Here is a 12,500-nt window from a genome sequence, read left to right as displayed (position 1 = left end):
AGGTTACCATGACACGTGTACAAGTCTGTCTGTGTCTTGTAAGCTGTCGAGATTCACAGCCAGAAGGATACGGAAGCAACTCAAGTAAACGTAAAGAGCAATTTGACACAGGTCAGGAGGCGGTTGGTACTGGAAACCAGAGAACTGAGTACGGGAAACCTGCGATTTTGAACTCCTGTCCGCGTTTCAACTCCTCTCCGGTCAAACAATCTTGTTACGTTTTTGATTTTGTTTTCCAGGAGACTGCATTTATTTGGATCTTGGCATGCAACGTGGATCCATTCCGGAGAACAAAATAACTTCTTCTTCTACACTAAATGCAAGCACACCAGCAAGGAATGGCCGGTTAAACTACACAGAAGGATCATCTTGGTGTGCTTCAACCAATGACAGTAATCCGTATCTACAGATTGATCTACAGTCACTTCACATCATATGTGCTGTGTCCACTCAGGGGAATTCAAAAGCAGATGAATGGGTGGAGACCTACACTATGCAGACATCAAAAGATGGTCTAAATTGGACAGATTATGAAAACGATGAAAATTTGAAGGTGCCAACTAATTTACGATAATTTGAAATGTTTTACAAGAGAATCACTTCTCTCAATTACGAAATTTTCTTACCACCAATGGGAAAATCAAACAAATTAAACAATATCTGTAGTGACACGGACATCTCTCCGGCTGTTGAGCGTAATTAAAGTTGACCATTCATCTTTTTCAGTGTTAGTAAGGCATTTAGTAACTGATTAATGCAGTTAGAGGCAAACGAGTGTTAATACTACTAACATTCGAGAATTCTCGCTGTATCACAAGAGCGCATTGTGTTCTGGGAATTCCGGCTGCGGTTACTCCTATTTTGGTTTGTTATCGTTCAATATAGGGTTGATGGGTTTGGTGACAAACAAGTATTGCAATGAAGGAATGGACAGGATATAATTTTCTTGGCTATATTTGACATTGTACAATTCTCACGCCAAGTGATACTAAAGAATCGGGTATATTCTCCTTTCATTTCGTACATTCGTTATCTGGAGTAGAGTCTCTGAATATTACGTGCTAAATTTTGTTAATCAAAACATTTGATGTTTTTTTTTTTCTTTTGTTCTTCCAGACGTTCCTGGGAAATTACGACAGACACAGTGAAGTCAAGAACATTCTCTCGGGAGGAGTCTTAGCTAGATGGCTGCGATTCGTTGGAAAAGCAGAACATAATAAGTTTTGTATGAGGGTAGAAATCTTTGGCGTAAAAAGAAACCCAGGTAAACCTGATCATCATACGGATTTACAGCAGACACACGTGCGATCCGTTTTAAGAGCCTACTGTTATCTATTTCTGTAAGTTATTGATCAAAATGGGCAAGAGGTGACTTCAAATACTCTTCACAAATTAGAAAGTCGGGGATCTAATCAGAAAATTCAACAACATGTTAACAGTTACTTGCCGATCCAACATTTTCGAAATATTATACGTTGTATTGTTTCGACTTTGTGTTCCGTTTGAACCTAAAATTAGGGAGCTTACACAAGGACAACGAGGACGGCTACGAGAACGTTGTCTAAAATATAATTGTTTCTATCGTAATAATTTCACGATTAATAATAATTTCATGAGTTGTTCGACTAGGCAATTGTGTATCAAGATTCCAGGAATAGATGGATCTTTCGAGAGAAAATTGAAGAGTTTTCGTCAGGTGCCCGCGTTCGCCAAATAACATTAAATTTGGTCAGTTCAAGTCATTGTATTGACGAGAAGGACAGAGACTTGCGGAAATATACCCAAATGTAAAACGCACGTACGAGATGTGAGGAGCCTTTGTTTTTGCTCATTAAACCGATACTTTTGTGGCGTCCTTGCGTAACGCTTCTGTTAAGATGGCGGATGAGGACAGGATCACCATCGTTGGCAAAATTTACCATTAAACTCCAGATCATTTGCCTGCCTACGTGTAGTCGTGCCCTCCCCCGATGGGAAAACGGAAGGAGGAACGTGCACAAAAAGCTTGTCCAAATCGTGTTCCGTGACTTTACGCTTTTAGCAGAAAGGAGATAATGGTCTCTCATTGGTTACTTGTCGTGGTCAATTCTTTGATGAAAATAGGTTATACCGTTGACTCCGCTCACTTTTTGTCGTTGGTGATAATAGTTGAGAAGGAAACGGTGCAAAAGGAACGTGAAGAGTTTGCTCATGTTGACTCGGAGATATGGTGTAACTATCTAGTCTGGGGCGTTTTGGGGTTCTGGAAACGATTCCTTCGACCGGAAAACAAGCTGAGCTTTTTAATTTAAAAACTTGCTGTGTAGGAACTTCTCGTTGAATTCCTCAAGGTTGTGCTGCAAATTTAGCCCTTTCTTAAGGACAGCATAACATAGTCTACAAATGTACTTCGAGACTGTGTACACGTGGAATCAAAATTAGCAATGGCAGTGTTCACGTCAAAGGTTGTCTTCTTGCTGTGGGCTAAATAACGCTCGTAATCCTTTTCAATCTCTCAAAAAACAGTATGCAGTTAAAAGGGGACATCGACTTGTCAATTAGCTCCAAAGAACAGAATATATCTAATACAATCAAAATTCAATTAAATACGAAGCCTTTGTTACACGCACTTTCGTAGAAAATACCAGTTATTTCCAGAAATTGCATAAATTATTGTGACGTCACGGAACACGATTTGGGCCGGCGTTTCGTAGGCGTTTCCTCCTCCAGTTTTTTTCTTCGGGGGCAGGGCACGGCTATACGTAGGCTACAGATTTGCTTAACTTTAACCATCCTAATATTTCTTCTTGTTTCACCTGGAAGTCTGTTACCACGAAAATTTTTATGGTTATTTATTTATAATTCTCTCCAACACTGAGAAACGTCAAGCACGGCAGCGATCAACTTACACTCATCAGACATTCTATTCTCATAGTTCAATTGTGCAATGGGCCTTTTGCAACAAACGATCACATGGTACAAAATCCGCCATGCTGAAGGGCAAGCTCATTATTATTCTCCCACTGGGACATTAAAACAAAAGCAAGTCAAGCTTGACTGGTTCAGATCTCTTTGTTTTAATGTCCCAGTGGGGAAATAATAATGAGCTTGCCCTCCAGCGTGGCGCATTTTGTACCATGTGATCGTTTGTTGCAAAAGGACTATTTTGTGCTTGGAGTAGGTTAAAAAAAACATACTACCTTGAAAATTATATGTGCTGGTAAATCAAGAAGGTAGTTTGGACAATCTTTCTTAGATTGTTACCCTTAAATTTACTGTTACATAGCGTTTATTGTATTGTTTGAAAATCAATTTTAACAGAAAACCTTGCCCTCAATAAGCCCACCGAACAGTCGACCACACACAACATTTCCAGTGGACCAGGAAACGCAGTGGACGGGAATCGCAATCCACTGTTTGACGCGAATGGTAATTGTTCCCTCACGAATGAATCAAATCCTAGCTGGTGGAGAGTGGACCTGGGCGCTAATCCTGTGCCCGTTGCTGATATTTTCATTGTCAACAGACTTTATCCGCCATCTGAAATCAGTGAAGTTTTTTACGACATTACAGTAGGTAAGAAGGAGGGCTTTTCAATGCCATTAAAGGTTCAAAGTTATCTTTTTTTTTACATTTTTGGTTTCTTTTTTTGTTAAGTGGGGATTCAAAAAAGAAAGGGGTATTTCTCAAGGACCTTTTGAAATATGCATTTTTGAGATTTCCAAAGAGAAGTTTACTAAATAGTTATAATTTGTTTCCATTATGCGACTAATGGCCACCTCCAGGACTCTTCAGCTTGGTATGATGATGAGAGAGCCTTATTACATTTTTTTCTTGTTTAAACAAATAATCACAAGCATAAAGAAACGTATAGAGTCGGTTAAGGTTATTCAAAATAAATAAAAAGCTAGCCATTTTGAGTGGATCTTCCCTGACTTAGCAGACTGCGAGACATAATAAACTTTATTTTCTCTTGCAGACTGTTAATGCCATTATGATTCAAGAGTCGGATATTATGAAAGTCGTTTCAATATCTGTTAATTGTGTAAATTCTAACATTGAATCCCTCCAGCCTTAATTTTTTTCAGGTAATGACGTAAATATCAGAAGAAATCCTAGATGTCAAGGCTGGTGTCAGTTCAAAGACTTTATTGGGACATGCGGATGTTATCAATCTCCATTGACAACTGGCAGATACGTTGGTATTATAACCACACTAGGGCCAAAGAGACTCTCGCTATGTGAAGTGGAAGTGTACTCGCGAGGTAAATTTACCATTTTAATACCTCAACAGATTGTAAGACAATAAATCAGTAAATGTGCGATTAGTTAGTGAGTGACATAATGAAGAGATTCGCTAGTGTAAACGTAAAAATGTTGGTGGATCAAATTATGAGTCTAGAAATTTTTGGTTTGTGGCAATAGACAGTAGGCAGTGAGATGGTATCTTAGATATTTGAAAGCAAAAATAAATATGGGCGAAATCTATTGTACAGGCCGGTCCGAATTTACGATTTCCCCATTTTGAGACTCCAATTTTGCTGATCTTTAGATCCGTACCATGAAGAGTGTTATTTAGGGATACCCGCTTACAAACTGTTCCTTTTTATCTTCTAAGAGAATATTGCGCAGGGAAAGCCAACGAAGCAGATTAGACCCCATTCGAGCACGCCTAGCGACAGAGCTGTGGATGGTTACACAAACTTAGATACATGTTCAGCTCTCGATCAAAATGTTAGAAATCCATGGTGGAGAGTGGACTTAGGACAAGAAGAACTTGTGAATGAGGTGTACATTGTCACCCAACAAGAACAGAGTTCATTTGAGATCAGAGTGGGTAAGTGGGATTTTTAGCTTCATTAAGGTTTGGCTAACGTTGGTGTAAGGTATTCGCGATTTTTGCTCATTTCTTAGCCACAAATGAAAGGAAAAGAGCATAACAAATAGGCCTCAATTACTAGAAGATTTGTTTTTGAGAACTTCACTGCCACCGTTTCCTTGTTCACGCAATTGCAAAGTCGACAAAATTAGCTATTTTACAGTTGTCTGCTCAGCGACCTAGCCTTTGAATGGCTGCGAGGCTGCCGGTAACCTTGTATTGATACAGACCTCACTGCTTTTATCATATAAATTCTAATTAGTCTACATTAACATTAGAAAAGCAGAAAGGTCTGTATCAAAACGGGGTCACCGGCAGCCTCGCTTCAATTCTTAGGCCAGGTAACTTAGCTAAAATTGTTTAATGGTTTATAGACAAACCTCCAAGAAAACGGACATTTTCATGTTCTTGAAGATTTTTTCGATCACTCCTTATCGTTTTGATCCTACAAAGAGCATCATGTGTTCGAGAATTACGCTGACTAGACTGCGTCGGGTAAGCTAGAAAACTGCAAAACTATCATTGATGTGATGATCTTTGTTAAACTTTTTGCTCTAAAACTGCTCAAATCACTGCCAAAAACCAGTTTTCACAAAAAGTTGCGTTTTCAGGCTGAAACGAACGTTTTGTACTATTTTCCAGTGTGACTTAGATTTTCACCAAAAGTTGATTTTCATTGAATTATATTTTTTTGTTTTTTTGCCCAAAACTGTTCCGAACAATACCAAAAAGCAGTTTTATCAAATTAAAGAAGTTGCCTTTTTAGGCTAAAACGAGCGTTTTCCACAATTGTCCAGTGTGGAAATTTACGTCATTGTTGAGCAGAGGACGTCAAAGAAATGTTCTGAATGCGTAGAGTGCGAGGAGTCATCGTAAGTTTTCGTTAAATATCTTGGCTTCTATTGCGGTTTCACTTTTGTCTACGTCGTTGTTGGGCAAGGTTAGAAATAGAGCCACCGTACCGTCATGTTAAAACCGGAGATTGCAATACGTCATAGTAGAAGGCAATCACAATAAAAACAACTCTGAAGATATATTTTGCTCTTTGAAGCAATTGCGAAAATGAACTTTTCCATGAAAGTCTATTTTTAGGAGTAATTTAATTTTGAAATTTACAGAGAACAGCACTCGACAAAAATATTAATGAGCCAAAGGATCATTGCGTGAGACTTCAACTTCTGAACATTTCTTCTTTCCCGTTCTCTGCAAATCTACAACGTGAAATTGCAAAATTTCAGGTTTCATGGAAAACATAGCAGAAGCCAACAAATTTGGAATTTCTCCCTTACTGTTATGATTAGTTGATGAGCTCTTTCACTAGTTTGTTGAAAACATCAGCACAACAGAACAAATCTTTAGTCCGCCGCACACTAGCCGATTTTTTGTCGAAAGGCCGCCGAACACTAGGCGAGTTTTTCTCGGGGAACGAAAAATCTCCACTTGTCGGCTAGTTTGCGGTGAATTGAGAGGAGTCTGCGACGAGATCGGGGCTTGTCGGTCGATGATCTCAAAATGTCTTGTGGAGCCTTGTCGGCTAGTGTGCGGTCCACCAAGACAAATTGTCGGGCCTTGCGTCGCAACCAATAGGCCATTTTCGAAACATTAAGTATTCAGCTTGATTGTGAGACAGTGAGGACAAAAACAATAGAAAAACGTTGGAATGAATGTAAAAAATATTTACATATCAAACACTTTCCTTTTCCTTTGTCCTCTAAACCTCTCTTTCAAGCTGAATTTTAATATATCGAAAAAAAGGCCCATTTGGAAGTGTCAATGGTGAGCTTACCCAACAGGACGGCTGGAAGTCTCAAGACAGCAGAACAGCGAAAAAATGTCGCGCGAGACTGTGCATTCCCGATCTTACGCGACATTTTTTCGTCATTCCACCGTCCTGAGTCTTCCAGCCGTCCTGTTGCGTAAGCTCGCTAATGAGTCACGTGAGCAAGCGTCTTTTCCAACATGGCGAAGATAAAAAAAGCAAGCTTCAATATTAGGCCACTTGGGAAAATGCCATAATACTCTTTGTTTGTCCTCCCAAATTTTGAATAATCATTGTTTTTGTTTTCAGATGGGACCATTGTAATTCCCAAGAAAAACTGGAAAGCTTATGCAAAATTGGGGACAAACAAAGAGTATTATGTTATTTTCTGAAGTGGCCTATAGCCCACTTTCGATATATTAAAATTCAGTCCTAATCAAAAGACATCATCTCGAGGCTCTGGGAAATAAATAGGCCATTCCGAGTTCATGTCAGCCTACTGTTCAAAGCGAGTCTAAGTGCGAAGTTTTTGTTATGAAAATTAGTTTTCATTCATATGTAAAGTAGAACTAATTACAAAAACATCGCACTTAAACTCGTTTTGAAGAGGAGACAGACATGAACTCGGAATGGCCTATTCATACAAATACTTACATTTATTCCCCAGAGCCTCGAGATGATGCCTCTTGTTTAGGATTGAATTTTAATATATCGAAAGTCGTTCATTCCTTCCCCCCTCGTCGGTTGAATAAGTGCCATCTTGATTTTTGGATGAGTCTGGCCCAAGTGTCGGCGCCGTTAGTCACGACAAAAAATCAGCAAGTGTGCGGCAGGCTGGCGGCCTAACAAATATTAATTAAGCCGATTTACCAAAATAAAAAATCTACAGTTATATCTGAGAAGCCCACTTTTTTTTATGTTTGGAGTACCGAGAGAAAATAGCAACATATTCGCAAAGATTTACGCATTTGAAACTCCGGACTCCAAGATTTATTACACCTGGAAAATCTACGGGGCTCTAAAGAAAGGTATAGCGGGGGAGCTATTGCGGTTTCTATTTCATTTGAGTCTTGGTAAGCACTAACTAATGCGGGTTAATTAACATACTTCTCACTGTAGGACTAAGGGTTTACCTCGCGTCTCTTGCTCGGGCTTAGTGTTTATTATTGGTTTAATCAAAGGATGTCTGACGTGTTTGGTGTACATTACATTATCTAACTCCATGTGGTCTGCACGTATGATAACAGTTGCTTCTTCCTTTAGTTGGCAGATTGATGCCAAGTTACCAACGTAATTATGTTATGCAGTGGTGTTTGTAGTCTTGACTATACCTGGATCTCCAGTCGGCTCATATTGCCCTCTAATATTCCTCAGCAAGTTCCATAATGACATTGTGAATTTATTTGTATATTTGCTATTTATATTTATACTAATGTTTATTATAATTATCCTTATCATAGCCTTTATCATTATCACCATTGTCGTTATCACTAAGAAACACGACGCAAGGCACAAAAGGGTATTCTTTTAATCCAAAATGTGGAATGAGGAATACAAATAGTTACCTGTGTTCATTAGGCCCAGCATCCAGTGATGATGGTATAACCAATCCACTGTGTGGCAGTAGCCTCACTGTTCCTTCAGGAGGTGTATCATTCTTCTGTCGCCCCAGTTTGTTCGGACAATACGTTACCATCAGAGTGAGAAGCTCAGAGCCCGTAGGACTCAGTCTCTGTGAAGTTGAAGTCTATTCTGCAAGAAGAGGTGCCGATCCATTTTGTGGTGCATGTTTATCCATAAAAGTTAATCGGGTGCTAGATTTCCAGGGCTGTACTTTAAATTAGTGAGAAGCGTGCGGGGGCTATAAATCTAAGGGGAAAAACAATGGGGGCGTAATTTACAGTACGGACTGAGAAAATGAGGCTAGTAAGATATTTATGGTTGAACACTGGGCTGCCATGTGGGAGGTCGTAAGTTAACTCCGGTCGGACCAACACTCAGGGTCTTTAAATAACTGAGGAGAAAGTGCTGCCTTTGTAATGACACCTGCAAATGGTTAGCCTTTCGAGTCCTCTCGGATAAGGACGATAAATCGTAGGCCCCGTCTCACAACTCTTCAATAGAGACCTTAAAGGGGCTAGGTCACGCTATTTTATGTAATTTTGTTACTTTTGTTAATTATGAGCACTAAACGTCTTATTGGCACAGCAACAGTCTTTCATTTGCAAACTCACGTACACATAACAACTGAGCATGATCTTCAAGCATTGTAAATGACATTTTGATATAGACTGATATAAATTTGAAACAAGGTGCGCCGACGTTTTTCAAATTTACCCAAACTCAATCCGTTTCAATCCTCTCCAGTTTTGTCCAACCATGTTCCTTCTCGGCTTCCCTGTGTTTTGTTAGAGTTCTTCTATAGTTTTGAACAGTTATTTTGATATTTTAGTTAATTCTATGACCATTCGATCAGTGCTGAAAATGCCTAAAATAGCGTGACCTAGCCCCTTTAAGCACCAAGACGGGAGGCACGACGACGGCATACCGGAAGTTTATTTTCCGTTCCGGTCATGCGCAGAACCTGAAAAGCTGATTGCAATCGGCCGTCGTCCTGTCGTTGGCGACGCCACATTCACTGTTTTGACGTAGTGAGTACAACGTCGTAATTCCTTGCAAAGTTTTTGGTCCTTTTCTTTGATTTACCGTATTTTTCTTTCGACACATAAAGAAGTACTTTTCTGGTGTTAACTGCTAAAGTTATTTGAGGAGAAATTCCACGATGAACATCGCCCATCGGCAAATTCACAGACAACCTCAAGCTCGAAGAAATCCATTCGGTAAGATCTATTACATGTATATCTTCTGTGCTCTAGTTATCACTGATCCAGTTTAATATGCTCGCCATTTCTTTTTATACTGATATCTCTGTCTACATCTAAGCTATTTATACATATTTACATTTCTGAGGTGATGAGAAGGTAAAATTATCTTTGTGTGAAATAATTTTCAGTGCCGCTATAAACAGCGAAACTGGGACAACTTACTTTTTTCTCAAAGGCGAACTAAATGTACCTTATTGTTTACATTTAATATCGTTTAAACCTTATAGCCACAAAAAATCGTCATAAGCTACCAGCAGCTTTTGCAAACGAAGAAGAAGTGTTGTCCTTTTTGAAAACTGGCGGGAAGTTGCCGTCGCAGTTTTGCTTAACATGCTCAGTCGCGTGAAACGCGACGTCGTTCGTCGCCACCTCCCGTCCTTGTGCTTAAGGTCTGTAATGTTCATAATCCTGTGGGACGTAAAAAAAAACCAACATAGTTGTCGCAAAGAGTACGGCACGGAGATCCCGGCGTTGTGGTCTGTTTTCTGTGGGGTATCGTGGTTGGGAGGGTAAATGCTCGGAGATATTAGCTACACCAAGCTACTCTAAAATCCGAGGGTATATGATATGAACTGAACTGAAATCTATAGTAATCAGCCGCACGGGAAAGAAGACTGGTTGAAGACAAGCACAAGGTTGAACCGCCGTAAAGATTTGAAAAGAAAAAACGATTCAAACAATTTTACATGTTTATGCAACAGAAAAGACATGAGAACTTGCTACAGAATGTTTTATCGAAATTTCAAAGTTAGCAGGCCGTATACTGTAGAATACGACCCCCTAATTTAGCCAATTACAGTGCGCGTACGATCTGTGAGCTTTTTTTATTTATTATAAACTCAACAAAACATCACGAAATGCACAAGCATGTTCATACGATTTTCAACAAAATTGCTTCATCCTTGTTTCCATAGCAATTTCCATATCGCACTCCATAACCTCTATTGCACTCTAAGTCAAAAGCGCAATATTCTGTTGAGGAATTTAAAAAATGGACAACCACTCTCAAGTTTGAACAAGACTTGTTTCAATCGTTCAAAGATCATCATCGGTTGTGAAGTGAGATACAGTTGGGATTTGAATTTATGATGGTAATGACGTGTGGATTACATTGTAACTGACATCAAATGCAGCAGTCCGAGGTTTGTGGCTAACTTTGCACTAGGCTACGCTTTCCTATTTTGGATTCGGCATCGAACCAACTCTAGCTAATCCTGAAGGAGCAAGGATGGCACAGTCGGTTAGTACGCGGCCTTGGTGCAAGAGGTCCTGAGTTCGATTCCCGGATCTCGCATCCTTGTTTCGACTCCTTTCCTTTCCGTGTAGCTAGTAGCTTTAAATACCCGTAAAACGGAGCACTGATGGAGAGGGGGGAGTAAAATGAGCGCACCGTCGACCTCAGGTTTGTCAGTGATTAAAAGTTACTGTTACGAGTTATCGACGTTAAATGAGGTCTACTTTACTTTACTTTACTCTACTGAAGGAAGCTGCTTATATCAGCAGCAAAATCCTTCGTTAAATATGCACGTCAAACATGCCAACCTTAATTAATCTCTTGTTCTAAACTTATTTATCTATTTATTTACTTTATTTTTTTATTTATTCATTTAACTTATTTGACTTATCTACTCTAAGTATGTCACTTAATTAGAATTGTATGACTTAATGTTTCGCGCTTCTATTTGTTGTCAGTTACGATGTAATTCATTCGTCATTACCATTACGCATTCAAATCCCAACTGTATCGCGAGGTCACGGGCTCAAATCCCGTCCAAGTCCCGAATTTTTCAGGCTTCTTTACGCAACTGCTGAAATTGCTTTCATGACTGCAAGGATCATAACTTTACTTGATTTCCTATCCGCAGTTCAATATATGATTGATTTCATATATCATTTAATTCGTTAATAACAAGTACCTCTTAATACCCGAATTCGAGGTCCGTACTGTAAAATTACGGACAGAGTTTTTCCCCGTTGGTTTATGGCCCAAAAATCAACGGAAAAATACTAGGATCCGTAATTTCACAGTACGGACGAGGATAACGAGGTTAGTAGTATTTTTATCTCTGTGGTAATCAGCCGCGCGGGAAAGAAAACTAGTTGAGATAATAATAATAATAATAATAATAATAATAATAATAATAATAATAATAATAATAATAATAATTTACATTATCAACTCCGTTGATAAAACCAAATTTTTGTATACATTTATGTAACTTCTTTTCCCTGTGGTCCAAAAGCGCTTTACAGGTGACAAATTAAAATTACCATATACAATATAATCGTTAAAAATATTAAATTACTATCATTATTACCATTACCTAACTGTTATAACTATAAAAAACAGAGTATCATAAATAAAAAGTAAAATACCACCATGGTACTATATTGTCTTAACAAAATAAAACTTAAAATCAGACTCGGTTAAAAATCATTGTCCGCTGTAAGCCTATAAAAAGAAATGTCTCTTAAGTTTCTGTTTAAAAGTTTCCACTGATTGCGAATCTTTTAATGACTGCGGAAGGTCATTCCAAAGAACTGCTGAAGCCAACACAAAAGACCGACCACCATATGACTTAAGATTGAACACAGGTTACGTTAAAAGATTTTTGTTAGATGAGCGCAGTGATCTTGAAGGTTTGTAGGGTATAAGAAGGTCAGTTATATAATTTGGAGCTTGCTTTTTAAGTGCTTAAATGTGATTAAAAGAATTTTAAATTTAATCCGCTGTTCAATAGGTAGCCAATGGAGTTCCTTGAGGAGAAGTGTTATGTGATCATACTCGTTGGAGCCGTAGCAATATATATTTAGGAACACCATACAGCAACGAGTTACAGTAGTCGACCTTTGATATAATGAAAGCATGTACCGGGGATTTCGTAGTTTCCATGTTAAGAAACTTCCTTATCTTGGATATGTTACCTAATTGAAAAAATGCAGATTTACACACTGCTGTTACGTGCGGAGCCATGGACAGAGATTCATCAAGTGTGAC

At 38.8% G+C, this 12,500-nt stretch overlaps 3 protein-coding genes across 8 annotated transcripts in view; 2 read left to right on the top strand and 1 right to left on the bottom strand.

Annotated features, from left to right (window-relative positions):
* LOC138024274 (uncharacterized) overlaps positions 1-12,500 on the bottom strand; it is an 847,896-nt gene that overhangs the window by 171,962 nt on the left and 663,434 nt on the right. The gene's annotated exons all lie outside the window — the stretch shown is intronic.
* On the top strand, positions 243-9,644 carry LOC138024244 (uncharacterized). The gene is made up of 7 exons (XM_068871384.1): positions 243-553; positions 1,117-1,264; positions 3,301-3,555; positions 4,068-4,244; positions 4,598-4,816; positions 8,196-8,381; positions 9,349-9,644. Exons 1-7 carry the CDS (start codon positions 266-268, stop codon positions 9,366-9,368), a joined length of 1,293 nt encoding a protein of 430 aa, XP_068727485.1. The 5' UTR covers positions 243-265; the 3' UTR covers positions 9,369-9,644.
* Positions 9,188-12,500, top strand: part of LOC138024236 (receptor-type tyrosine-protein phosphatase delta-like) — a 62,979-nt gene continuing 59,666 nt past the window's right edge. For all 3 annotated transcript variants that reach the window (XR_011126932.1, XR_011126931.1, XM_068871367.1), the window contains exon 1: positions 9,188-9,457. Coding sequence is in view for 1 of the 3 variants with exons in the window: in XM_068871367.1 (XP_068727468.1) it covers positions 9,400-9,457 (58 nt within the window). In the remaining 2 variants the exon portion in view is untranslated. The remainder of the gene's footprint in view (positions 9,458-12,500) is intronic.

This window comes from Montipora capricornis, chromosome 11 (assembly GCF_036669925.1).
Source record: "Montipora capricornis isolate CH-2021 chromosome 11, ASM3666992v2, whole genome shotgun sequence".
Classification (NCBI taxonomy): Eukaryota; Metazoa; Cnidaria; class Anthozoa; order Scleractinia; family Acroporidae; genus Montipora; species Montipora capricornis.
Note: the sequence above shows the minus strand (reverse complement) of the source record. Positions and strands in the feature narration are given on the sequence as shown.